At 33.6% G+C, this 26402-nt stretch overlaps 1 protein-coding gene across 2 annotated transcripts; it reads right to left on the bottom strand.

Annotated features, from left to right (window-relative positions):
• Positions 1-25351, bottom strand: LOC130816147 (protein ANTI-SILENCING 1). Of its 2 annotated transcripts, none has more exons than XM_057682798.1 (12): positions 25238-25351; positions 23548-23917; positions 14315-14483; positions 13096-14222; positions 9408-9434; positions 5056-5148; positions 4234-4312; positions 4028-4118; positions 1006-1108; positions 750-866; positions 509-660; positions 1-335 (listed from the first exon to the last, which is right to left on the bottom strand). In XM_057682798.1, the coding sequence occupies exons 2-11, from the start codon at positions 23899-23901 to the stop codon at positions 610-612; spliced, it is 2211 nt and encodes a 736-aa protein (XP_057538781.1). In that variant the 5' UTR covers positions 23902-23917; positions 25238-25351; the 3' UTR covers positions 1-335; positions 509-609. The 2 variants fall into 2 exon arrangements, with proteins under 2 accessions (XP_057538781.1, XP_057538780.1); XM_057682797.1 differs by lacking the exon at positions 25238-25351 and adding an exon at positions 25075-25207.
• Between the last annotated feature and the right edge of the window lie 1051 nt (positions 25352-26402).

Here is a 26402-nt window from a genome sequence, read left to right as displayed (position 1 = left end):
TTTTTCGCAACAGGCCATGATACTCTGGGAGCAATGTCACGATATGAAACGGGTGAATAACACAGAACATAGAATGTGCATCATTTACAATTATGTACAGATTCATTTGAAAGAAAGAGGTTATGATAAAGGTTGTGGTGCATGCAAATGTACAAAATGAGGTAGTACCAATAAAAACCACCATCGAAATTTCAAAATGCCACCAAACCAAGCTCCCAAAAACTTGGCAGCATCACCTCCTCGCTGGAAGCTCAAATTGCAGACATGTTAAATTTTATACTTGAAACCCTTGTCCAAAATTAGCGCTCTAGTCTATAAATCAATCTGTAGTTCAACTGCATGAGAAGTTAAGTTAACGTAAGACTTCTCTATTCAGATTCAAATGACGAAATATATAAACAATTCGCACAGAAGGAATTAAAACAAATTACAACCCCCCCAACCACAAATTCTCTCTTCATAACCATTAAACTAAAAACCAAAAAAGAAACAAATGAAGAGAGATTACCACATGATTAGCAGTTACAAGTAATTGACATGTTAATGGACGTCAAGATTAGTCAAAAGACAGTTGATCTCTACACAAACCATCAAGCTAGGGAAACTAGATCATTTAGACTTCAGGCTAGCCTTCAATCTTTTCGTCTCTTCTGCTTGTTTCTGAAGCAAAGTTAAGCAAATGCATTAATAAAATAATAATATGAGCTGAGGTAAGAAACTTAGACATCGGCATTAGAAATTCTGAAAACCTTGTACAGCATCTTCCAGCACAGCTCTGATTTAGCTTGTAGCAAGCGCCACTCAATTGCCATCTCGTATTCAAGAGTGTTCGGCTGAGCAGAATGTGAAGTAGACACTGCTTCTCTCTAACAGAAAAATCCAAAATTACTTGTTAAAAGAGTGGAGTATGAGTTAGGACAAAAGGCAACTGAAGTTCTAAATCAAGCAAAAATGGAGCTAGGAAAAGTGAAGCAGAAAATGATTTATTAGCAAAACTATCAATACCGATTCTCGCTGTTGTTGATGTCTGACTTTATCTAGTACCAAATGACCAGGGAATGAACCAGGCTTTCCAGGAAAACATATATCTCTGCTCGCTATAAGAGGCCTGAAAGTAAGTAACAAGTCATGATCTGGCTTTAAAGGATTTCACACCAAAACAGAAAATGCTGCAGACCCATACCCATGAAAGAGGGAATACAAATTGTAAGCACATTTCAGATCACTTAGCTAAGCATTGTTAGACAAATAAAGGATAAGTATTTCTCAGCAACTTTTAAAAGCCCAGATCTTTGCTCTTCAGCTATTCAACACAGATAATGAGTTTCGACTTTAGAGCAACGGTACATTTACATGTAACTCTGTCCACACTAACATCCAGAAATAAACCAATAAATGAGCAAAATTACATGCCCAATGTCACCTTGAGCTTAACAAGTATCACCCTTTTGCTCTCTTCTTACTGAAACAATACTTCCTTCCCCCTTGTTTTGAAATTGTAGGCCCAGTCTGAACAAAAGGTATAACCCAGCAGACTAAATTGAAGATAATCACCGGCTAACTTAGACTGACCAATCTAGGAGGATGATAGACATTTCTTAGTCGCCAACAGAGTAATGTAATATGCTGCAGGAACACCTTATATGGAATTTTCAAATAGAACAATAATTATAAATAAATAAATATATAAACAATACCCAAAAATTCAGATTCTCACTAAGCCATGTCCAGACAAATAGTTTTTCACAAAATTGGAGAAGTAGAATAACAATATCAAATCCAGAATTTGAAACGGAAACTCTCCGGTTCTGCCAAATGAAAGACCAATCTACCATTTCAAAAACCAATACACAGGAGAAGCCTCAGCTATGTTGTAAGCTAGAAAGGTGCTCGGTTTATCATCAGCAAAGACAGCATCAGCTGAAATTCTTTACTGAATCTCTTCCTTTTTCATTGCCAGGGACCGAGGTAAAATTTAACGGCCAGGGTGGAGCCTCTAGTAAAAAAAAAAAGCGAGGAAGATTTAGTTGACTAAGAGAGGCTAGGCATGTACTTTGCTCAAAAGTGGATCCACCATATCTGACTATTGAGGGGACAAAATGATTCATAAACTATGCAGCATTCATGAGGTATTAACCTGTTCAGCTTCTGCCATAACTCACATGAGTTAATTGCTTCTTCACCAGCCCATTTAGACACATCGCAGATTACGCAATCACAGGCCATGACTAATTCTGGTGACATTTCACATCCATTCAGAAGTAATAAGATGTGTTACCTGAACATAGGTATAGATTACGGATATGGATGCAGAATTCGAGTATATGGAATTTTAAAAAGTTTGGATATGGGGACATCATCCTGAATATGGACACAGGCACAGGATACGGATTTTTCTGAAAAACCAGAATAATATTTTTTTTTTTGGCACCATAGAAGGAAAAAGAAAGTGAAATAATTCTATACTACAGTTTAATTTCCTAGGTCCAGTAGTAGCATGCCGACCTCAAGACCAATCATTAACTCTAGCAACATAGAAGTAAATTGTTATGCATGGCACATGACCTCCCATACCACAAACTTACAATAGACATTTCAAGAGGGAAATTAACTAATTCTAGCAAAAAAAAGGCATGGAAGAAAATATCACAGAATATTTTTGTTAGAGTTTGTTATGCAAGAAACTCACTTAGCAAAGCAATAAGATTTTAGTAGTATATAAGCGGAAGGGGAGGGGAAATTTATTCAAATTGCGTTCTACACATCGGGAGCTTGGAGTATGCTCGAAATACTCTAACAATTGTAGCAATTGCGATATACATGAATACTTAAATTTCATAAACATTCTGTTTTACACAAGTGTTTTGCTCAATTTCCTAATTCTACTAATCTGTCCAGATTTAAAATTTTGGCTAATTCAGTTCATAACAACTAGTATTAGAGTCATTCTTTCCAACAACCTCATGGATACTCAAGAATGGATTCGTTTGATGATTTTCTTGAAAAAATTGGCAGCAATATTCCTCCATCGAAGAAACTCCAAGGAATTGTAAAAAACAAGATCATTCCCTCATTCAAGTCCCAATACACTCAGATATGTATGGGAAATGGAGAAAAGATTTATGTGAATGACATGAGGAAGATTTTGGCAAAAATGAGTATTCTAGGCATGAATGCAAGGAAATCGGGCATGAAGATTTTCTTCTCATCTTTAATGAGAAAGAGAAGACGAGCTATTGGCCATGGTAAAGCTCATATCCTCCCACCTCAACAACCCATCATTATCCCCAACTAGAACCAAAACCATCCATGAACCCATTCACTCAAGTACTCAACACCCACACAAGTTCATTCAACAAGAAACCCAAACCACTAAAACCTAACAAACCAAGACCAGACTACATACCCTAACAACCAACCCTAATCTAAAATCTATCCTCACCAACAAGTCCACCCTCATACCCACCGTCCTATGACCCACAATCAACTCTCTAAGGCCAAAATACCAACCCAACAAGAAATTTCAACCTAAATGCACCCTCTTACATGTACGAACACATCCCAGAAATAGAGAGAAGAAGAAAACACATGCACAGTTTCTTTGAGAAAAGATGGAGACGAGGAAGATAGAAAAAAAAAATAAAGAAAAAAATAAAAATAAAATAAAAAATCTGAAGCGAGGAAACCTTAATTGTAAGGAAGGGGAGAGAAAAACAATTCACTAAGTCTAGTTATCAAATCACCAATTCTTTTGAGTAAGATTCGCTTGGTTATTGAAATTGTCACTAATAAAAATGATGATGATAAGTTCTTCTTTTTTCCCTACCCATCCATCAATTCAAAACACGATAGCAAACAAGTACCATTAAAACTTTTCATGTTCAAGTAAATCACCAACACATCCTTAAGTCTAGCTCTCACATCAAGTGACTTGGTTCCAACTTCCATTTCCTTCCTCTCCCTCGAGTCCTACACTTAAAATTAATGTACAAGCAAAGTGCATTATTTTTAACAAATCTATACACACCTTTTGTTCGGGAGCATTAAGCATCCAATGTCTAACTTACTAATAATCCTCTCTGCTACATCCCTCGTCTTGAAGATAACCAATGCTTTTCCTGCAACATAAGCAATTGAAAGGATAACTTTAAGATGGGTTGAAAACTAGTTTACTGCAAGGTAGACTTGATCTTCACATTCGTAAGATTTTTAACAATGGCAATAGTGACACACCCGAATAACGATTAGAAGTTGCAGTACGCTGAACCACTTGTGCAGTGCAACTTTCTCCAAAACCATGCCAAACTATATCCTATATGTGACACAAAGACAAGTTCAGATTAGACAGTATGCTGCAGATATAAATAAATAATAAAGACCAGTTACATCCTGCAACAAATTCTCCTTTAGCGTGTTTACCAAAAGGCTTGTTTCCAGTTGATCAAACAAAAGTTATGTTTATATAGATGTGCTATCATCTCACTGAAACAAGCATAACCTAAACAAAGAAGAAGCTTGAGAACCAAGTACTAATAGCAACTAAAAATCAATTTTGGCATTCCCTCCAAAAATATGGTCAATAACCAGGTAGTTTTACCAAGTATTTTAATCAACACGAACTCCAGAGAAAGATTGAATCCATCCTTTATCACCTTCTCCCTCCTACTCAATATAAAAAAGACCAATATTGGTAGCTGGTCAAACGAGGCCTTTCTTTGTTAAGAAAAGATGTGAAAGCAAGCTAGCATGAAACAAAACAACATAGATAATGCACCCTAAATATGCCAAGTGAAAACTCAACATGATTTAGTAGACAAGACTGCAAAGACGGACTACCAAAATATCCTAGTCTTTGACAACAAAATTACATTAACGTCGTGGTTCACGGCTCGCGTCTAATGTAGGTGAGGATGATTTAGATGTGTGAAGCCTTACAAAACTCATTTACAAAACTCATTTACAAGTGAACAAAAAATCAAATAAAATTTACTTCACTGTCATGACTGAAACTTTGACAGCTAAGTGAAAATCAAAATACTAAAACACACTCCCTACCTCAACTTCAGATGAGGTGTATGTTGCATCCAAGTTCTGAAGTAGAACAAGTCTGTGCTGATCATGGGCCTCCTTCATTCTATCTTCCCAAGGCTGAAAAACAGACAATTTGCAAATTGATTAAAGCTCATTTTGACACGATAGCACATGGAAAAAGGTGATTCTATTCAACGTCATTAAAAAAAGGAAAACAACAAAGAAGAGAATAATCATGATTGTAAAGGAGCAGGAAGCACTGAGCTAGAACAACTCAGACATAGGTTGACAAACTTGCAAGTAAATTCTGGCTTTAAAGAAGTTAGGTTTCTAAAGGGCCATTTTATTTTAAGAGATCTTCTGAGTTCACACTTTTTCTTTGTAAGGATTTGCATTAGAATGGGGGCAGCATTAAATTCAAGTAAAATAACGACTGCAAAGCAGATAATGCATGCTGAGGAGACAAATTGGAGTAAGAGTCCACATTGTTATCAAGGAACTAGCGGTATTAGACACTGCAATAATGATAATTTGGGTCCTATGTTTGAGTCTAAAAGATTCTTTTTTTCCACGGTTCTCGTCACACTACTTTCTTTCGGCTGAGAGGGTTCCTCTCAATGGCAATTAGCTGTCTACTCTTATACAACCAAATCACAAAACACACAAAGATATAGGTTTTCCTCCTGCCATTCTTCAACCAACATGATTAAATGAACTATTAGGGTGGGAAGGCAAATGGCATAGAGGAACTCAACTTTTAACATTTCATCTGCCTCTAAAATTTTGAAAATTTTAAAATCAGAATGAGAATCAAAGGTACATAGCAGATTTACATGATAAAATGTCTAGTACACAGAAAAGAAGACAACAAAATATTTTCTCAAATCACGCAGAAACGTGTAAGAGGTTACCAATAAACAACACATGCACATATATTTCTTTTAAGGAATTAAACCAAAAAGAAAGGCATAAATGAGAGTAAAAGTTACAACTACGGCAGATCTTGCAATAAAGATCACAATTATACAATATCCAAAATAAATGATAAGTGTTACCTATGCAATATGATCAGAAGGAAAATTTACTGTTACATTATTTTGTTGCATTTCAATATTTTTTTTAACATTATTTCTGAATCATCAGCCTCCCACCATTTCCCAATCTATTCCACTCGCTGACCCCTTTATTGACTTGCAACTCCTCAGGTACAACCTCGGTAGTGTTTCAGCCATCCCACCCTTTAAGGGTGACGTTGCAAAACAATACCAACAGGTAGCAGCCAGGCTTCGGATATATGTGCAAAGAGGAAACTTCACTACCACTTACTTACACAACTAGAAGAGTTTCACCATAGGCTAATACTATCATTTTTGTCAAAATAGTATTTGCATATCCTCCATCATTGGCCGCAGCAACTTTACAATAATCTAATCCCTTCGTCCCTTTGATTTGCTACAATAGGATGTTGTTACTTTTTTAGGAATAGAGTAGTGAAAGAATAAAACAAAAACAAGTGGATAGAAGAAAATGTGGATGAGATGGGAACAGAGGATAAGTTTATGAATCAGATTAGGAGATATGATGTTGGATCAACAGAAATATAGCAATATAAAATGACAACCCAAAATGAAAAGTATAACAAAATCAAAAGAATAGAGGGAGCATTAGTGTGCCCACATGAACCACCATGGACACTCGCAATTTGTCTCATGTGCTAGACAGTTGAGTTGGGTTCAAAATACTAGAATTGTTGGTATCTTAACTTCATAGCACGTTTTCAAAGTTAAAAGAGGAGTTACTTTGTTCATTGAGAAACTCTTTGAGCCAATCTATGTAAATTTATGAGATTACATATGCTACGTGGATAAAAAGGTTGTAAATCCGATTTGGTTGAAATTCAGGTAAAATGTAGATTTGATCTTATTTCAAATGCAAACCATTGGATATGAAAAAACAAAATGTCAAAAATCTATAATCCAAAATTAAACCATCATACCCTTCATTCTACTTCAGAAAATATTTGCTATTTCACAAGAAAAAATTTCATAAAATTAAAATTATCAAGGTTCTCCATCCCAAATAAAACCCACCAAATTTTCCCTCCAAAATTAACTTTTTTTTATATATTTTGTTCTTATATCAAAATAAAAGTGTTTGATATACAAAATTAAATCCTCCCAAAATTTTCCACCAAAAATAAATTTCTCAATTCCTCCAAAAATCAAATTTCAATAATAGGCTTTTATTTCAAAATTCAAATGCAAAATATTTAATATGCAAATTAAATCCTCCATTCAAAATACAAATTTAAAACATTCCCTCCAAAATTTAATTTTAATTTTTTCCTATAATAGAAAAACCCAATCCTCAAACCAAAATAAACTCTATGAAATACTCCCTTCAAAATTGAAATTAAAAATTTTTTTTTCTCCTACTAAGTAAAACCTTTAAAATACATACTATAATATAATTTGCCTTTAATATTTCCCTACTAAAATTATAATTAGAGGTACCTGTATATCACAAAAATAGTACTATAAGTTGCCAAGTTGTTATTGTAACTCATTTGGATATCATATCAGGTCACTTAAGCTTTATGTTGATGTTAGATTAGATGAGGTCAAGTATGGGTGCGAATGATAAAGGACAGTGTCAATGGATCACTTTGACTCGAATTATGTCAAATGTTGACCAATTAAAGTCTGGTCGAATTCGATCAACCACATTTTCGGAAATACCGATTACGAGTCATTCTTGGGGTTGGCCGCAAGCTGGTGTACAATGCAATCGGTTATACCAACTCAAGTTTGGGTTCAGATTGATTACGGCTCACCACAACTCAAGTAACCTACAAGTCAGATGATGGTCGGTATTGATCAATTTTGCATGTTGGATTATCAATCATAGTTTCTGGGCTTGGTGAGTTTCTATGATAGACATAGAAGGGAAAATGCATGTCCTTCTTTTTCTAATTTTTCGGAACTACAACTAGTGAACTAACATGTATTAATAGTTGGTTGCCAAATATTGTAAACATAAAAATTTGGGTATTTTGTTTGCAATCCCTTTCTCTGCTCCATTTTTGTTTTGTTTACAAGGATAGCATCTTTTAAAAATGCAAGAGGATCAGTGGGGGGATGGGCATTATTGCCTTATTGGTTATATAGATAGGAAGAGATGGTGAAAATCGATGATGATGTTGTAATGGTTGAACTAGTGGTCAGAGAAAATGTTAAGAGTTCTGAGAGGTAATGATGTTATTGAATAAAAATGAGGTTATTTCATTATTTATACACGCTTTATAATGGATTTTAAGCAACGCAACCTAAAATTTAAAACCATGGAGTAACAACTTATCATAACATATTAGCCAATATAATCTACTTTTGAAAAAAATTGTGATTGATCTTTTTTTAATATGTATTAGGTTCTAGAAAACTTGAAAAACTATGATAAGATGGACATTTTTCAAGTTAACAATTCATGCTGCAATTTGCATGAAACGAGTTGTAGAACCGCAACGTGCTGCGTCTGCAAAATCACATCTATTACTGCGATCACGACAACATCCTTATTTTATGGGTAGGGTACACAATTAACAAAGAGCCAATTTAGCTAATTATAATCACGGCCGAAAAGTAAGATATAAATGGGATTATTAAAATTTCTTATCACAGATAAACATAAATGTGTATATATGTATAGGATTTGATAAGACGCTATGGCGTATAAAAAGGATGCGGACACACTTTTCAGATCACTATTAATAAAAAAGAGTCACAATCTCAAAAAAGAGTAAATTCCACAAAAGCACCATTTTTTTAAAACATAGTAACCCTAAAAATTTTAATTTTTCTTAGCAAGTCATATGTGTTGATAGTTGGAACTTAATTGAAATGAAAGGTGGAGAATGCTTCTCATGTTTGTTGTATATTTTTGTTGTAAAAAGCCATATTCTCATTGAATCCCGTCCGTATACTTCCCTCGCTCTTTTTGACTCGCAACAGTCAGCGTTTTCACACAGCTGAAAACACATCTTTAAACTATATCTTAAATTTATGCCCAATAAAAAATATGAACACTTGATATTTAGAAAACAGACATCAAAACGAAACAAACAAAATCCTAATCGACTATATTTTTTTCTTATATATAAAGAACAATATGTAAAATGAGATTACCAAAAGAATAGTGATTATGATAGCGATGTTGCACGTCAAGAAAAAAAAAAAAGAAAAAAAAAAAGAGAAAGTATATGTATAAGCTTAGAACTAATTTAAAGAAAGAAAATAAAAGAACCATGCTCACAATGCAACAAACAAAAAAGGTAAAAGAAACAAAAAATAACAAAAGGGAAAGCATGAAAGTATACTCACACTAGCTGTAAACCACTTGCTTCGATCCTGCATACATAAAAAAAATGCACAAGAAAATATTAGCACAATTAACCAAAACACTAGGAACTAGACATAAAAATATAAAAAAATATATAGCAAAATCAAAAATTGTCAAGATCAATTAAGTTTTCAATTAATGATCCAAGTAGCAACAACAGTAATGCCAGATCCTCAATCCCAAAAGATTGGTGTAGGTTACATGAACCAATATATCAATGGTAGTCCACATGGATTCTTCTTCTCCATTCATTTCGATTTTTAACAATTTCAATTTCTAAGTCTAAATCCTTCATATCCCAAAATACTTTAAAAAGAACTAAACTTGTTTTGAATATAATTTTTGATGTTATATATAATTCATATTGTGTGATTAAGAATCCTAGAAGCGAAACTAAAATGCAAACCTAAAAAATGATAAAATATAAGACAACAATAGGTATTTTACACATTCATTAATATTCATACATTAGTACTTATGTTATATTATTCTTCAAAACTATTAATGAATAATAAAATTATAAAATGTGATAAGTAACATATAATACCTATGCATGTTTTTGAAGAAAAAATATTGTCATTATATTTTGCTTACATAATATACATGCAAAAGAAAAGAAAAATAAAAAGAGAAAAAAAAAACAATTTATTAGTCGAATCGCTCGAGTATATGATTGATCCTATGTAAAAAGTAATTTGTATCTTCAAAGGCATCAAAGGAGGTGCACTTGATGTGTATCATCCTCAAGTAAACAGACTTAAATACTCTTAAGTCTCCAATTACATACAATACATCTAATTAAGGCCCTAGTAGTGTACATAAAAAGCTCCATCAACTCTAAGATTTCCAATAAGTGTGCCCTAGACCCTAAGGAGACAACAAATGTTAAGAGATTATGCATTTCAGCTATGCAAAAGAAGAAACCATGACCATGTTAAAAGGTTAAGCCTAGACGAATCCAACAAGAAGATCCCAAAATATACCAGGGCCACCTTATACACTTATCATACCACCCAATCTTACCAAAATCGCTAAATTCTCTTTTATGTTTTCTTACTTTCCCATCTTATGTTGTTTCATGTTTACATCTTCCATGACTCAATTTTTAAAAATTTATTACAATAATTCAAAAAATAGAAAACTACATTTAAACTACCTAAGTAAATTGATAAAACACTACTTATAAAGCTAAATTAAATGAATATAATAATATCCAACATTAAAGGGTGTAAAATTTGAAATATATATTGTGAAACATTACATGTATTGTTTAAAAGCTAGGTTTTATTAGCTAGTCAAAACACATTGCTGCTCGTATTCGTAAATCCCAACCAAAAGTAATACTCCAAAAGCTTAAGCCATACATGCATCCCATCTTCGTTATCGGAACTTCAAAGACTTATGTCATGGATATAGTCCTTATAATATGCTTTTAATGATTTGTGTTGCCTAAAGTGTCCAATATGTCAATTACAATGTATGATTTTTGACACAAAATACCATCCTAATGGCTAGTTCCTAACCTCCATTTAGTAAAGAAATACAACAATGTCAAAACTCATTTAAAATATTTTATAAGCATGGGAAGTTTTAGGCACATTCAGGGTGCCCGACCGCATAGGACCCCCAAAACTTAGGAGCCCTAAATATTGAATTAAGCTTTCAATATAAGAAAGCTCAACGGGTTAACACATTTCCTTTAAAACGCGAGACCCACCTTCCAGACTTACTAGACGCATTTTGGAAAAATTAAATGGCTAACGCGTTCAGCAACAGCTTTGACAATGTCTTCTACTTTTGATTCTCGTTGCGCTCAAAGGCCTCACATCTCATTGTGATTGTCTAATTTACTTTCACTCTTTAAATTTTCTAATTTAGTTCAAATAGGAGTAATAAATTTGAAGATGTCTTGTGCCCTTACGTTTCATCAATTTGCACTTTCCTTTTTGAAGGATCAAAATCTTATCATTTTTGATTTATTTTGTTGTTTCGTTAATGGAGTACCACAAGATCAAAATCAGGTATATTAATGCCATCTATGCAATCTAAAATTAGTTTTTAGATACATTTTCTTGTATAATCAAGTTGTGCAGTTCAAACATAATTTTGCTTTTAATAGATTCGTTTGATTATGAGATAAATTTTTGTTGTTATTGTTGTTTATTTAAGCATAAACAATTTCATTTTGGAATATAATTATACATTTTGGTTTAAGTATTTATATAGTTGATGCAATTTTCTTTAATCATTCATAAAGGGTGTAAGGGACCCATTTCAAAAGAAATTGCAAAAACATCAAAGTCCCACAATCTTTGTTCCGCCCCTGTTTATAAACTTTTTCCAAGGTTTAAGACACCGATAATAAAGAAAAGTTACTTTCAATGTGCACATACCGAAAAAGCGAAAGAAATCCTTTCCTTCCATTCATTTTTATTGAAAACCCCTCCTCAACAAAGAAACGTAACCTTGTACTTAACTACTCAAACAACATAACATCACAAAATAAATTGTCCTCTTTCATGCTTCTTTCTCAAAAGTAATATTAATAAAGTGCTTGAGAAACAAAATTCATAAAATTAACCTTAGTGAGAAAAAGCCCTAACATCTCAATGAAATATATTGCCATTGCAGATTTAACGTTTTATTGGATTGCTTCTTCAAGAGATACAGAGTAAGGAGTGCTCAGAGCTTAGGAGAATAGTTCTCTTTACTTGTCTCAATGTGTTGGCTTATTGGATATGGATGGCTCGCAATAAAGGTGTTTGGGAGGGTATAGTGTGATATATTGATTATATTCTTCACAAGATCAAGCACTATATAAAGGATCATGGTGTATTTTACAACTCGAAGAATAGTATTGTTGATAAAGCTTGGTTAGACATGCTTTGTTAGATATTGTTTTTGTTTTGTTTTGTAGTTCATATTATAGATTTATGGCTTTTTATTTTGAAAGCCAAGTTTGTTTTCCCCTTTGGTTTAAATGGTCGTATCCCTTTTCCTTTAGATCTTGCATTTTTTTTTCCATCGTTGATGCCAGCTTGTTTTGTCCCCATAAGGGCTTTGAAAGGGGAGTCCATATGGATTTCTTTCCTCCCCTTATGGAGTTGTTAATAATCTAGCACAACAATGTTATTCACCCATCTCCAACATTTCCTTGTCACAATTGTGAACACATTAACAAACCTATAAGTTGTATCTTCATAAAACATAGTGCAAAAATAAGGTCGCATCGTTTCATATCCTTCGTGTTGTAAAGGATTAAAAAAATGCCAACAGATACTACTCGCATTGTAAAGGTATAAGAAAATCACATTTTACGGGGGTTCAAGGGTATATCATGGTCTCAACTCTCAACTGGTTAACAGTAAAACAAATCCATCACCCTCATCATCGCACCATTGTAAAATACTAACACAATCTCAACTAAAATTGCATTTTTTGCACTATTTCGCACATCCACGATGAACTAGTTGATGAAACTTGTGAAATATGAGTTGTGGCTAGATAATAATGACCAATTTATGTTCACTTCCAAATCAAGAACATTGATGCAAATTTATACCCAAATGCAAAAGTTTGGTCATATTATTTTTTTACTAACGCACTTTTTTGAAATTGAGAAAGACATAAAAGAAAATTTAACATAAAGTGAACCAATAATATACTTACAGGTGGTCGATTAGTGACTTCCTTAACACGGCCAAAAGCTTCAATCTCAGCATCTTTAGTTTCCTTAGTTGGCACTTTACACTTCTCATTGCTTGCCCCAACCATTTTCCTACTCAAATTGACTTTATTAACAATTTCGGCATCATCATCAACAAGTAGTGAACCCTTATTTGCTGCAACATATACTCTAGAAGACCCCTGTGTATCTTTTGATTGTTTCACGGAAAGTTTACCATGCTTGACATAAGATTCATCCTCAGTTAAGCCCTCAGACTGGAGCTTTTTAGAAAGGCTATTGCTTATACCATTGCATTCTTTGGTTAGCCGATCTCTACCACTAGCAGCAGCAACAGATTGCAATACCTTGTGGCTACCAACGATAGTATCTTTCTGATTGCTAGTCCCACCATTGTCACTGGACAGAGGTGCAGTAATATCAACCTTGAATTTCTTCAAGGGCCTGTCTTGGGTATCAACAGTAGTACGTTTCAGGGTGCTAGTCCCACCATTGTCGCTGGACTGTGGTGCAGAACCATCAACCTTGAGTTTCTTCAATGGCCTGTCTTGGGTCTTTAAGTTTTCAATAGCATGAGTTGACCTGTAACTGTCATTCTTGAGTTTTGATTTTCTATTGTCAGTGGCAGCAAATGGAACAGAATCATCAACACTATTGATTCCAGAATCATCAACATTATTGATTCCAGAACCATGATGCCCATTTTCTGTTGGTATCATAACGCAATTTTTGCTCATAATGTTCTGATTAGATGCCAAGGCTACTTCAGTAGCAGGTAAACCCCCAGGATCAATATCGGGTCTAGTAGCATCACCTCTTCCATTTGACCCATTATCCTCTTCAAGAATCAAAAGACCTTCACTGCCTTTATATTTCTCACCTTCATCTGCTCCTCCCAGATCCTTTTTGATCAACTTTTTCTCTAACCCTACAACAGCGACGCTCTTACCAGCTCCAGCAGCATCATAAGTTATCACGGGATGGGCTATTGACTTGTCCAATAAACGAATTGGCCCGTCCTCTTTTTTCTCTAAATTCAAATAACCATTCTCACTATGTACCATCGGGAGATCCAGTAATTGAGAATCATTTTTTTTCAATAAGAAATTAACTGTGACAAATTAGTAAGAAAAATGTGTCATGACACAAGCATTATCGCATAACGCTTGAAAAAGAATAAGACTTCTAGGCAAAAGAATGTACCATCAATCATGGCAATCTTTTCACCGAGCTTATCGGAAACCGTACGTTCTTGGACATCAAATGTGCGATAAAATACATAGTCTGCCATCTTAAATTCTTCTTTGGAGGGTTGCCGATTTCTCTCATCGTTTGAAATGCAAACTACATTGCACTTTCCAGCAATCGCTTCCTGGATTAATATAAATAGAATCAGCATCGATGCCCAAGTGTATGCGATGAACCGTGTTTAAAAGTAAATTTTCCATACATGCAGATCCTCAAAGGCATGTATTTTAACTTAAAAAGAACCAAAAGAACAACAAATAAGGGGAAGAAGTAAGTAATATACAAGACAAGCCCTCAAAACATCCTTCCAATCTTCACAAGACAATCTTCCCTTCGTTTGATCTTTTTATCTTAGATAAGAGAAATTACACAAAAGCTCGACAAGAACTATGAGTGAAAGTAAACTCTGAATTACGCACTATAACCATAAAAAAAACATACTCCTCCATCCCAAATTAGTTTTGTCATTCCAAGTATCTTTTGCCTCAAATTGGTTATTACAATTCTACTTTAGGCACGAGATAAACAAATTTTGTTACTTCACCTATAGAAATCACCATAGTTAATCATACATTCTCTCTTTGGCCCTCAGAATTACTCCCCATCAGAAAAGGATCCTCAACTAAAGAACCACACAACATATCAAGAACTCAGTAGACTAAAGAAAATACATTGGACGAACAAAACTACCAAAAATCTAGGCCAGCCCAATCCATACAAAAAAAAAAGAAAGAAAAACAAGCCTTTGACAAAGAGAAGCCACTAAATCATCATAGAACACGAGGTACTACGTCTTAATACAAATAAAACCTAAAATACAAAGATTATGAAACAATATTGACCTCCCTATGTGAAAATTGCATCATGTTGTAAGCCAACCATAATCCAAAAACAAGACTACATCAATGTATTATGGTTGTATTGTAATGGTATTTGAGTTTACCGCAATCAAAATGTAGGTCATATTGACCGCGAAAATTTCACAACCATTACCGCAACTTTTACCAAAACCGTATTTTTGCACTATTTAGCCAACCTTTCCCACATGAAGTAAAAGAAATTCTACAAATCTATTTAGCACGAAGGCGCATTATCCAAAAAAGAGATACAATAAACATTTGTAATATGTGAAAACAAGGTTGTTTGTAACCCAGCATATATAAGAAAAAAAATGCATCAAACCAAATCTGACAAGTCGATTTAGACGAATGTCGCCCACAAATTTGATGTTGTGGGCATAGAGCAAAATCTCAACAAATCCCTCCATCGTGATTGTAGTCTAAAGGCTCTTTACGTTATATTGCAGCTATAGTATCGGCCGCGACAACCACGAAATAATTCTTCCATGAAAATGATTTTATGACCATAAATGCAACCACAACTGCATCCAAGATTTTACACAAGGATTTTGAGTTTCCACTCCTATTGGGATATGCATTCATAGCCTAAAAAATTTTTAACCATAATAGTTTGGAACATTATAAAAATCTTTTTCCAATAGAAAAATAGTTGATAGGTGTCATCAATCATGCTTGACTAATGCTACTCCACAAACCTAAAATAAATGCAATTAATATACTTTAATTCCAAAAAAAAATTGCATTATCAGGGAGAAGAAATAGATATTTAAATTTTACTTAGAAAACAAAACATGTCTACCATGTATGTGCTTAGTTCATAATTTTTCTTAATTACAATTCATACTCCCTCCTATTCAGCACGGGTGTCCTATTTCCATTTTGAGTCACGTTATCTCAAAAGTCCCATTTCTATGTTGAATATCTTTTTTTACCAATGGACTCTCTCACCTACACATGTGTTAAACCCCACTATGAATTGGACTCTCTCTCCCACACATGTGGTCCCATTTGACAACCTAAAAATTCGTGAAAAGTCAAACGGGACACATGTGGTGAATAGAAGGGAGTAATACACTTCTAGAGAATCAAGCACCCCAAAAGAATTGTAGTAGGACACTCCTTTTGCAAACTAAAACATAAATGTCAACGTGCCCATGAAATGAAGATAATCAAGAGAATTATTTCTAACTTGAGACTAATCAACTTAGAATGAATTAAACTTATGCTTGAATCAAATCACAAAGCTAGAGCTCTTGGTAATACTGGAGTTTTTTCTAACCACTTTTTATATAAATCAATGCTTTGTTCACGTATATGAATACACAATCCTCACGTTTCTACATTTACAAATATACATAAGCTACGTTTGGACAACACAATTGTGCAATCTTAGCAGCAACAATAATTCACCTTTAGTGTCCGATACCATGCAAAATGATAGCTTTAACTCCTCTTCTTTCTCCCCCAAGCATTTACTAGCATTTACGGCTAATTCACATTGTTGTATTCTCAAATCTTCTCGGGTGACCATCAAGAAGAATTGATACCAAGGGTACCTCCATCCCAAACCAAAACCACCTCATCTACCACTCCACCACAAAGCAAGTAAAGTACAACCATCAACCCAAACTTCATCCTTTACAAAGCATAAGATCAACCTTAACCCTCCATTAAAACTTGATTGTGAAATCATGGGAATTTCACTACCTCTTAACCCACCCAATAACCTCAACAAAACCAATATGTATTCAATAGTGAAGGAAAATTTGAAATTCTACCCGCACTCGTTGTATTACATTTACTCTTCAAATCCCTTTCATTTTGATCCAATTCTTAGTTCCTTCGACGTTGCCATATTTCCATAAAAGAAACTTGTTCCAGCTCTTCATCCATCTCTTCTATATCGTTCAAATTGCTCGACGCACTCACTAAGAATGGAGCAATAACCAAAAGGAAGAGCAAGTAATAGCCCAACCACACAATCAGTTTCAAGAGTGCCTCAATTAGCATCTTTTGCACTCAGGCAAGCACCCAGCTAAACCCTCGATGTTATGTAATATGTTTTGAGAGTTGTCACGATTTTGAATCTCATTATACAACGGTTCATGAATTTTCACGAACGCATTTACCGTTACGTAACGTGTAACCCCTAACATTACACTAACGCTATATATCAAGAAAAGGTTATAGAAAAATGTATTGTGACATCTCGCTAAACAGAAGAAAAAGTTCTTCCAACATCTCCATGTTAAAAATTCATCAATATCCATTAACTTTAATTATAACAATTCACTTATACTAGATTACTTATAATTTTATTCGTTAAACAAAAAATTTAACTACAAAGTTAATATGTTATCCTTTTATCCTTCAACAATATCTCATATAGAGCAATTAATATAGCAACGAGCATATTATTGAATAATAATAGTAGTTCAACAAAAATGCATTATTAAGAGCAAAAGTGTCCTTATGTGAATTTTTTTGCAAAACTCACACCATGGCAGCAGCAATTTACGTTATTACTTAGCTATAGTTTGTTCATCGCGTCAATACAACCGTTTCCACAATTGCATCCCAGATTGAAGTATTTTTCATCAAATCCCAATACAAGAGGCGTTCGCCTTGATGCATTTCACCTTAATTTTAAAAAATGTGCCTCAATTTGCTCCTGCCATGGTGCAAAACAATAGACGCTATGAAACAGAAATAGATTTTAAGAAAACTATGTCGATTTCTCACTAATTGTAACGCTGGGTAAAAAAGCGGCGTGTCATCACAAAAATCAACCGATTTCACTGCTTTATAACAGCTGAATTGAAGATCATCTGCGAAATTTAATAGGGAAGCCATGAAAGACGAGAAGAAGAGCAAGATACAGATGCTTCACAACTTTAATGAGAAAGAAGGATGTCATAACTCGGGTCCAAGGGTCCAAGGGCATTATTGACATTTCATATTAATTAGTCTTTGTCCTTTGTAATTATATTAATTGTAATTTTGTAGTTGTCTCTTGGGGCTTAGGTTATATAAAGAGCCACCCTTGTAACAATAATTAGCTTTGGAATTTTAATAAGGAATTGGTCTTTTGGGAGTTAGTGGACAAACTCAAAGTGTCCATACTATCTAGTTTCGGTGCTGGTCTGTTAAAACTATCAGAGCAGTACAATTCCAATACCGAAAAATCGCCAGTGATGGCAAAAGTCCAAAAAATAATCAAGAAGATGATCTTGATGGATGTCTTTGGGGTTTTGGGCGTGAAATTTCTCCTTTAAACATGCTTTAAAGGGTTGTCCAAAATGGTTTCATCTAATAACTCAAACCCACATCCACCAATGAAATTTATGAGAAGTTGGGAAAAGGGATTTGTGAGATTTGTGATGAAAATTTTGATTCAAAACATGAATGTAGTCACAAAGGATATTCACTCCTCATCCTGCATCAAGAAAGGAAAGATGAATTAATGGCATTTGTATTACATAACCAAAGAAAATAAGATGTTCATAAAGAGAGTGTAAAGGTTGAGGATATGGGACAGAAGGTAAGAGAGATGGATAAATGTATGGATCAAGTTACAGATCAGGAGGAGAAACGGAAGAAACAAGAAGAGGACCTAAGAGTAGCGGAGAAGATAAAGAAAAAGTTAAACAGAATGGGTAAAAATACCTTAATACAAAATTAAAAAAAAAAGGCAGAAAAAGACAGATTGAGAGAAGGTATTTGGGAAAAAAGAAAATTAAGAAGAAAGAGGAAACTGAAAAAGAAAAAGAAAGAAAAAGAAGGGACAAGACAAAGAAAGAACGAAACAAAAAAGGCAAGGAAAGAAAGTGGACAGCCGTGGGACATATTGTGTGGAGGCATGTGGAGAAGGACCAGGAGGAGTGCGTGGAAAGTTGTACCTTGGACAAATCGTAAGAAAAAAATGAGGACTTTTGATGTTTAGCTTGGTAGTGGGTTTGCTGGTGGACTGGGAAAACAGACGGCCGACGAATTGGCTGGAAACTGGTGGGTGGCTGCCGGAGAATTGGTCGGCAATGGAGAAGATGGCAAAGAACAAAGGGAGCAGATAAGAGATAAAATAGACCAAGAAACAGAAAGAGAAAAGGTTGTCAGAAGAAGGTGGTGGCTAATCGGCGAGTTGGTCGGAAATAGTGGCTCATCGGGAATCGGCAGCGGATTACCGACGTGATATTCATAAAGAGGGAAGCTGGGTTTGCAGGCGTCAAAGGGTATTGTTGTTCTTCTTAGGCTTGGATTTTGAGGAGAGTGAAAAATGAAAAAGGTATATATATATATATATATATATATATATATATATATATATATATATATATATATATATATATATATAATGGTCATGACGGGACCCACACACATCTTTTTGCTACCATAAGAGTGCCAAAGAACCTCTTATTCATACCAAAGCTTCAGATTATGGGATGTCATCCATGAAAAAGTTTAATAGTAATGCCAAAAGAGCAGTAGCTTTTGAGCTGTATTCATTGATACTTCTAGACCCTAGAGGATCCAATTAAAAAATATATAAAGAACAGTAGAATTAAATTTTGATGGCAGGGTAATGAGCTAATGACGTCAATAATGACTTTTTACACAGCCTTACTTAATCTAATTTGGAGCCATTTTGCACTCTTTGAACTCATTTTAAGCCTATGAATTTTTGAGGATTCCAGCCCATATCAAAATATTTCCCCTCCATTATTTTTTTAGTTTGACTCCTTTATTTCTCAAGTTAACACGCCAATTTTTTTGAATTATTTTCTGACTGAATTTTCTTATAACCTACCCAAGTCAGCTAATATCGGGAAATTTTTCTCAACCATATATCCTCATTTTCGTTACTAATAGTGGAAGGTCAAGCTAATTTTTATCCACCTTGAAACTTCAGGCAGTCGATAATGTCATGACTCGAGTTAAAGGGACCAAGGGCATTATCGACATTTCATTTAATTCGTCTTTGTCCTTTGTAATTATATTTATTGTTATTTTTATAGTAATCTCTTGGGGCTTAGGCTATATGAAGAGCCACCCTTGGTAATAATAATTAGCTTTGGAAATTTAATAAGAACGAATTGGTCTTTTGGGAGTTAGTGGACAGACTCGAAGTGTCCAAACTATCTAGTTTCGAAAACAGGTCCGGCTGGTCTGTTACAAAGGACTTTTTTAAAAGGATGTTGGGTGTTGTGTGGAAATCTCTACAAATCTACATTAGCATTACTCACTACTACAGCTGTACGTCTGTACCCCTACTTCAATATAGTAAATTTTTCATTTTTTAATGCCTCCATATGAGGTTTTTCATTTTTAATTTAACTTTAATTTATTTGTGCACTAATATCAAGTTACTTTTCCCAATGAAGTAACTCTACTATTTAGACCATATGACCGTCAAGGATTTCTAAACTAGAGTATTTTTAATTATAATCCTTCCAATTGATGTATAAAAATTGTATTTTAAAAATATTATAATATTGCAATCCGTTCCGCAATAACCGTATTTTTTCTGTTCCAACGACCTGCAATAGCGACCCTGATCGCAACCGCGACCACGTTTTTGCAATATGGCTCCTGTGCACCTAAAGCTCAGGCTCGGCTAGGTGAGGCAAAGCCCACTACAAGAAACGTGCCCCTGAAGCGCCTCGATGCGCTTCACGCCTTGTGCACCCGGTGCTCCTCCTTGTTGGGCTAGGTGATTAACTTATGCTTGTTTATTCGAAAAAGAAATAGAACTTGAAACCCAAATTTACTTGAATATGAAGTTCGAATAATCATTGTTTTTTCTACGAAAAACAAAAAGCATGCGAAAAAGAATAAACTTTGGAAATTCTCTTATTCTCATTATAATAATTTTGTTCTAAAGTGGCGTTTACCGCAAAGATAATGAATGTTTTCAAGCTTGTCGATAGCAAAGTATGAATATCATGTTGTTTGATGTGTTATATATGTTTTAATATTGATTGTTAAGTTTTAGCGAAAAAGTGCGACTCGCCTACGAAAAGCTCACACTTGCGCCTTGCGCTTTACGCCTAGGCTCCAAGGACCTTTTGCACCTTGCGCTTTTTAAAACTAAGCATTTTACGTCTTTGGCTGGGTAATTTACTTAAGCTTATTTGTTTGAAAAAGAAATAAAACTCAAAACCCAAATTCACTTGGATAAGTTCGAAAAACCATTGCTTGCATTAAAAGCTAGTGAAGTAAAAAAAGTATTCTTTGCAATTTCGTTATAAAGTCGTGTGCTAAAGTAGTATTTCCCGCAATAATAATGAGTGTTTCCAAGCTTGTTGCTGCATAATATCAATGTCATGTTGTTTTGAGTATTTTATATTTTAAAAATGACTTTAAAACATTTTAGCGAAAAAGTGCACTTCGCCTAAAAAAGCATGCCCTTTCACCTTACGCTTTGCACCTTGGTGTGCCTCACGTTTTTTAAAACTATGCCACCTAATAAATTCAATAAATCTCCTACATCCAACACGCAAATACATCCTAGAAAGCAACATCATTCAGTTCTTAAAAGCATGGCCATACTACCATGAAGAAGTCAATTAAAATCATAGTAGAGTAGATAGATGTTATTATGAACAATGAGGCGGAGACAAAGAATAAACAAAACATTATAAAAGAATTGCCAATAAATTAACAAGTAAAACAATGATTTGAACAAGGATAACAAAGGTTCCTTCTTCATTTGGAACTAGAACAGAAAAAGTACCTTCTAAGAACATTGCTTTCAAGGCAATACAATGAGAAATGAATACATTGATTCATTATCACAAAAATCTTGCATATCATTTTATTGTTTTTTTCAAGATGAAAAATGTTCAAAAGTGTTGTATGGTGGAACCATTGCTTATGGGCTCAAAGGTGACCAAATATAACATCCTTAGCATTAGCATACAACTATACTAGAAATTTTGATGTATATTTAGTTAAAAACAAATTCAAGTATTTTCCAAATCATAGCACTTGCTTGTGGAATAAAATTTAAGATACTCTTCCTTCTTAAGTTTGGCTTCATAATAAAGAATATAAATGAAATTTTCATAAAATATAAAGACCACACCCTCTTTAAGCATAAACGCATGCTACAAGATCTTTTAGTAAGTTCTCATTTCATTCCAGGAAATTTTCAATTGTATTGTTTTCGATTTATTCATGTTTTACCTAGTTTATAGTTATTTCAAAGTTGAAAATTGATTAAGTTAAGAGGCTATCCATTGTATGATTTACAGACACGGTTAACAAATTACTATAAGCTCAAATAAAAAGAAATTTAACACTAGTGACAAAAAATACCCTCGTAGATTAACGTCTTCAAATTCATTTTCAATGTGCCCAATCTTTGCTTTGCTTTTATTTAATCCTACATGATATTTGCAGCAAATCAATCGATGACCTCATATGTAATGGCTAGTGGCTACTAAAATATTATGTAATCGAGGTGTGTGCTTAAAGTTAAAAGGGAAGTTTTATTGAACTACCATTAGACCGACACTACTATATGGATCACAATGTTGGGCTTTAAAGGATCATAATAAAAACATAAGATTAGCAAAAATGAGAATTTTCAATGGATCAGTGGGCATACCTTAAGGAATAAATTCAAAACAAAGATATAAGAAAGAGTTTAGAGGTTGAAAATATTGAAGAAAAGATAAAAATGATTCGTTCAAGATGGTTTGGGCATGTAGAAAGACGGGGTATTAGCGAACCAGTAAGGAAATAAAAAGCCAAAGCTCAAGAGACTTAAAAAGAGGGTGAGTAAGACCAAAGATGACTTAGAGGACAGGAGTGGAAATGTATATGAATGATCTAAATTTGAGATGGTAGAAAACGGGAATGAATGAAGAAGAATCCAAGTGGACAACCATTGGAACTACATATTGGTTCATGTAGTCAACCCATTCTTTTGCAATTAAGGTTATGGCATTGTTGTTGTTGTTGACTATCATTGCTTTACTTTTTGAGTCCTACATAGCAAATCAATCAATGACCTCTTAAGGGTTGAGGAAGGGGAAGTAAAAATAAAATAAAAAATAAAAAAAAAAGCGGAGAAGACTAAAGAAACAGAATAGGGAGAAATAGTTTAGAGGATTAAAAAGGGGAAACTTGGATAAGAAACAAGGTTACAAATATGTCAAAAAGAGAAGTTATGTATCAATCCAGCAATAAAAAAATGAATCAGACAATGTAATTAACTAAAATAAGTACAACAAAAGCTTCTTAAAGAAAAGTAGAAAAAGAAATAGCTTAGCACACTATCATGAAACTATTAAGTATAAAAACAAAATAGTCTCAATAATAACTTACCAAGGGATTAACATTTGCTAAGCCTTTCCCGACACCATTTGCTAGAAAGAGTTCATTCTCTAGCACATTCTCACCTACAAGATAATTTGATATTTCTTCGGGGTGGAAAAACCATAGTATTTTTACCTTCCTTTCTTTATTTTTTGCTTCCCAAATTTTGATGAGCTTACCAACGTAAGGTTTGGCTTCACCTTCCTTCAAAAGATAAACACAATCATACAAAAAGTACTCCACATCATCATATGTGAAAGATCCATAGAATTGTACGTCCTTGTTTTGGCCTCCTCGACCTTTCCTTATACCCCAAGAAAAACCAATGTCATCACTTTTATCGCCTTCTTTTAAATTAGACATTATGAAGTCTCGTGGTCTGCATCATATGCATCATAAGTATCAGGCTTAAACAAGAAAATTAGGACATGGGCAGACTAGACATGCTAAAATGTAATAATAAACCCACAACTAGCAAGTACAACTTGCAACACTGCACACAATGAGGGAAATGAGGGGCACTCAAAATAAAGTCCATTAAGATGTTGGGACTGTGACTCTGTAAGTACGCGCAAGGATAGTTGAAATCGCAACGACGACAGCTATATGAGGGTAAGGCTAGTATGGTGCTATAAATTGTACCTTCTACTCAAGAGAAATGGCCAAATGGGACATGTATATTTTGTGAAGTTTTGCATCATGTCCATAAATTGTGTCAAAATTGTTACCCACATAAAAATTTCTAATGTAGTCGCACTCACTCATTGTGATCTATTATCATGTTCTAATGATTAATTACAATGATGACTATTGCAGTAAAAAGTATCAATTCAACAAAGAGCATGCTTCATGGGTTAGATTAAATGGGGGTATTCGAAGTCGATAATAACGTTGGTGGTAAGGCACGCATGGTCTTGATAATTATCCATTAGTGGCTAGGTTTGAGGGGATTAGATGTTCATGAAATCAATCATTTCTTGACATCATAATATTCACAAAAATTCGAAAAATGTAAAATAAGTGTGTAATTACGTGACCGAAGACTCAAAATATTCTGAAGAAGACCAACTAGCAAGATATTAAATGCAAACAGTACAGCACATTCAAATGGAAGTTAAATATCAAAGAAATTGAATAATCCAAATTCCAAATAATAGACTACATAATGATTGACAGCAAAAAGAATCATTTTAACTCTAAATTTTATCCCCTAAATAATGCTTGAATGTTCAAAATTCCCAAATTCAGCACTGATTAATTTAATTTCGCCACAACTACCTACAAAGGCTCATGACAGCAGACCTAGTTTATTCAGTAGAGGGGGGATTAAAGTTATTCACATAATCTCTGTATCTCACATATTGAAGCGAGTACATATGATAAATGCTTAAACATTTCTTACGATAATCAAACTGGGTGATATGTTTAGTTCCTATAATGAAAAATGTAGGACACATGACTTAAAGAAATCATATAAGAAAATAAAGCAACATAACGATCATAAGAAACCATATAACTTTTGCACCGGAACGGTACCGAAACGAGACCCAAATCGCCGGCGGCAACATTACAGTTGCCAACATCAGAACTTTTAAGCCATCCAAAAATGGTATTGAAAAGAAGAAAAGATGCAGTCTAAATTAGAACTCTATCAAAAAAAGCAGAAGAAACACGAGAGAGAAGGATGAAGAAAACTTACCGTCAAAGGCGGTTGAAGACTAGAAATTGCCGATAGGGTTTTCAGTTTAACAAATGCTCCGTTCTTTATTTTCTTCTTTAATTAACTGTATCTGTGTTTTTTTTAAACAAGCATATAAAACATTTTTGTTCATGAGAAAATTAAATACTTCCCTGTTTTAAAATATTCGATAAATTCACATGTAAAACACGAATACTATAAATATTTACTGATATAATTATGATAATATTAAAATATAAACTTTATAACTAAATTTTTGTATTTATTATACATAACTATAAAAGTGAAGAAATAATTTATTATATAATTATACTAAAATATATATGTTAAAAAATAGACAAAAAATACCATCAATCAATAAACATTTATCAAATTGATTATCGAAAATCTATATTAATTAAATCACAAAATCCAAATAAGTCGAAAAAATATCCATTAATAGTTTTTATCGTTTATTAAATTGATCACCAATCACCTTTAGTCCTTTATCGATCACTCGCCGTTTCACTCCACTCTTAAAAAAATTTTAAAATAAAAAAATTTAAAATTTAAAAAATAAAAAAATAAATTAAACTTAAAATTATAAAAATTAATAAATTTGAAATTTATAAAATTAAAAATAAAAAAATTAACAAAATTAAAATAAAAAAATTAAAATTAAAACTAAAAATTAAATAAAAAATTTTTTAAATTAAAAATTTCAAAAATTAGAAAAATTAAATTAAATTATTCTTTTCAAGAAGAGATTGAGGGGGCAAAAGGAAATGAAAGAGGAAAATGAAAATTGAAAAGTGTCATGAGCAAGAGCAAATGAAAGATGGAAAATGAAGAGTCCATAACCAAAATATTGATTTTTTATAAAATAATTCTCATTTTATATAACAGAGAAATATAATTCCCACCATATCATTCACGTAAAAAAAAATTCAATAACAAATCACTTAGGTAACGATTTGTGTACAACAGAACAACGCTATCTGAGATTGCGGTTTCGATTGTAAATCAATGGAATTAAAAATTTAAAAATTATAAATATATTTGCTCTCCTACAAACTCGACCACGCGACCTTTTAAGGATGTTCAATCTTTACAGACTCCCTACCAACTGCGCTCCCGCGCTATCAATGATTTAGCGTTTTGCCAATGTTTAAAATAAATTAATACT

This window comes from Amaranthus tricolor, chromosome 6 (assembly GCF_026212465.1).
Source record: "Amaranthus tricolor cultivar Red isolate AtriRed21 chromosome 6, ASM2621246v1, whole genome shotgun sequence".
In the NCBI taxonomy this organism is placed as follows: Eukaryota; Viridiplantae; Streptophyta; class Magnoliopsida; order Caryophyllales; family Amaranthaceae; genus Amaranthus; species Amaranthus tricolor.
Note: the sequence above shows the minus strand (reverse complement) of the source record. Positions and strands in the feature narration are given on the sequence as shown.

What these genes read in the sequence shown, in the direction of transcription:
- LOC130816147 (XM_057682797.1), bottom strand. Translation starts at nt 25,121, where the DNA reads ATGTTGGCAACTGTAATGTTGCCGCCGGCGATTTGGGTCTCGTTTCG. An exon ending in AACTTCTAATCGTTATTCGG is followed by an intron (nt 4,119 to 4,233) that starts GTGTGTCACTAT and finishes CTTATGTTGCAG; the next exon opens with GAAAAGCATTGGTTATCTTC. An exon ending in TTAATGCTCCCGAACAAAAG is followed by an intron (nt 1,109 to 4,027) that starts GTGTGTATAGAT and finishes ACTTACTTTCAG; the next exon opens with GCCTCTTATAGCGAGCAGAG.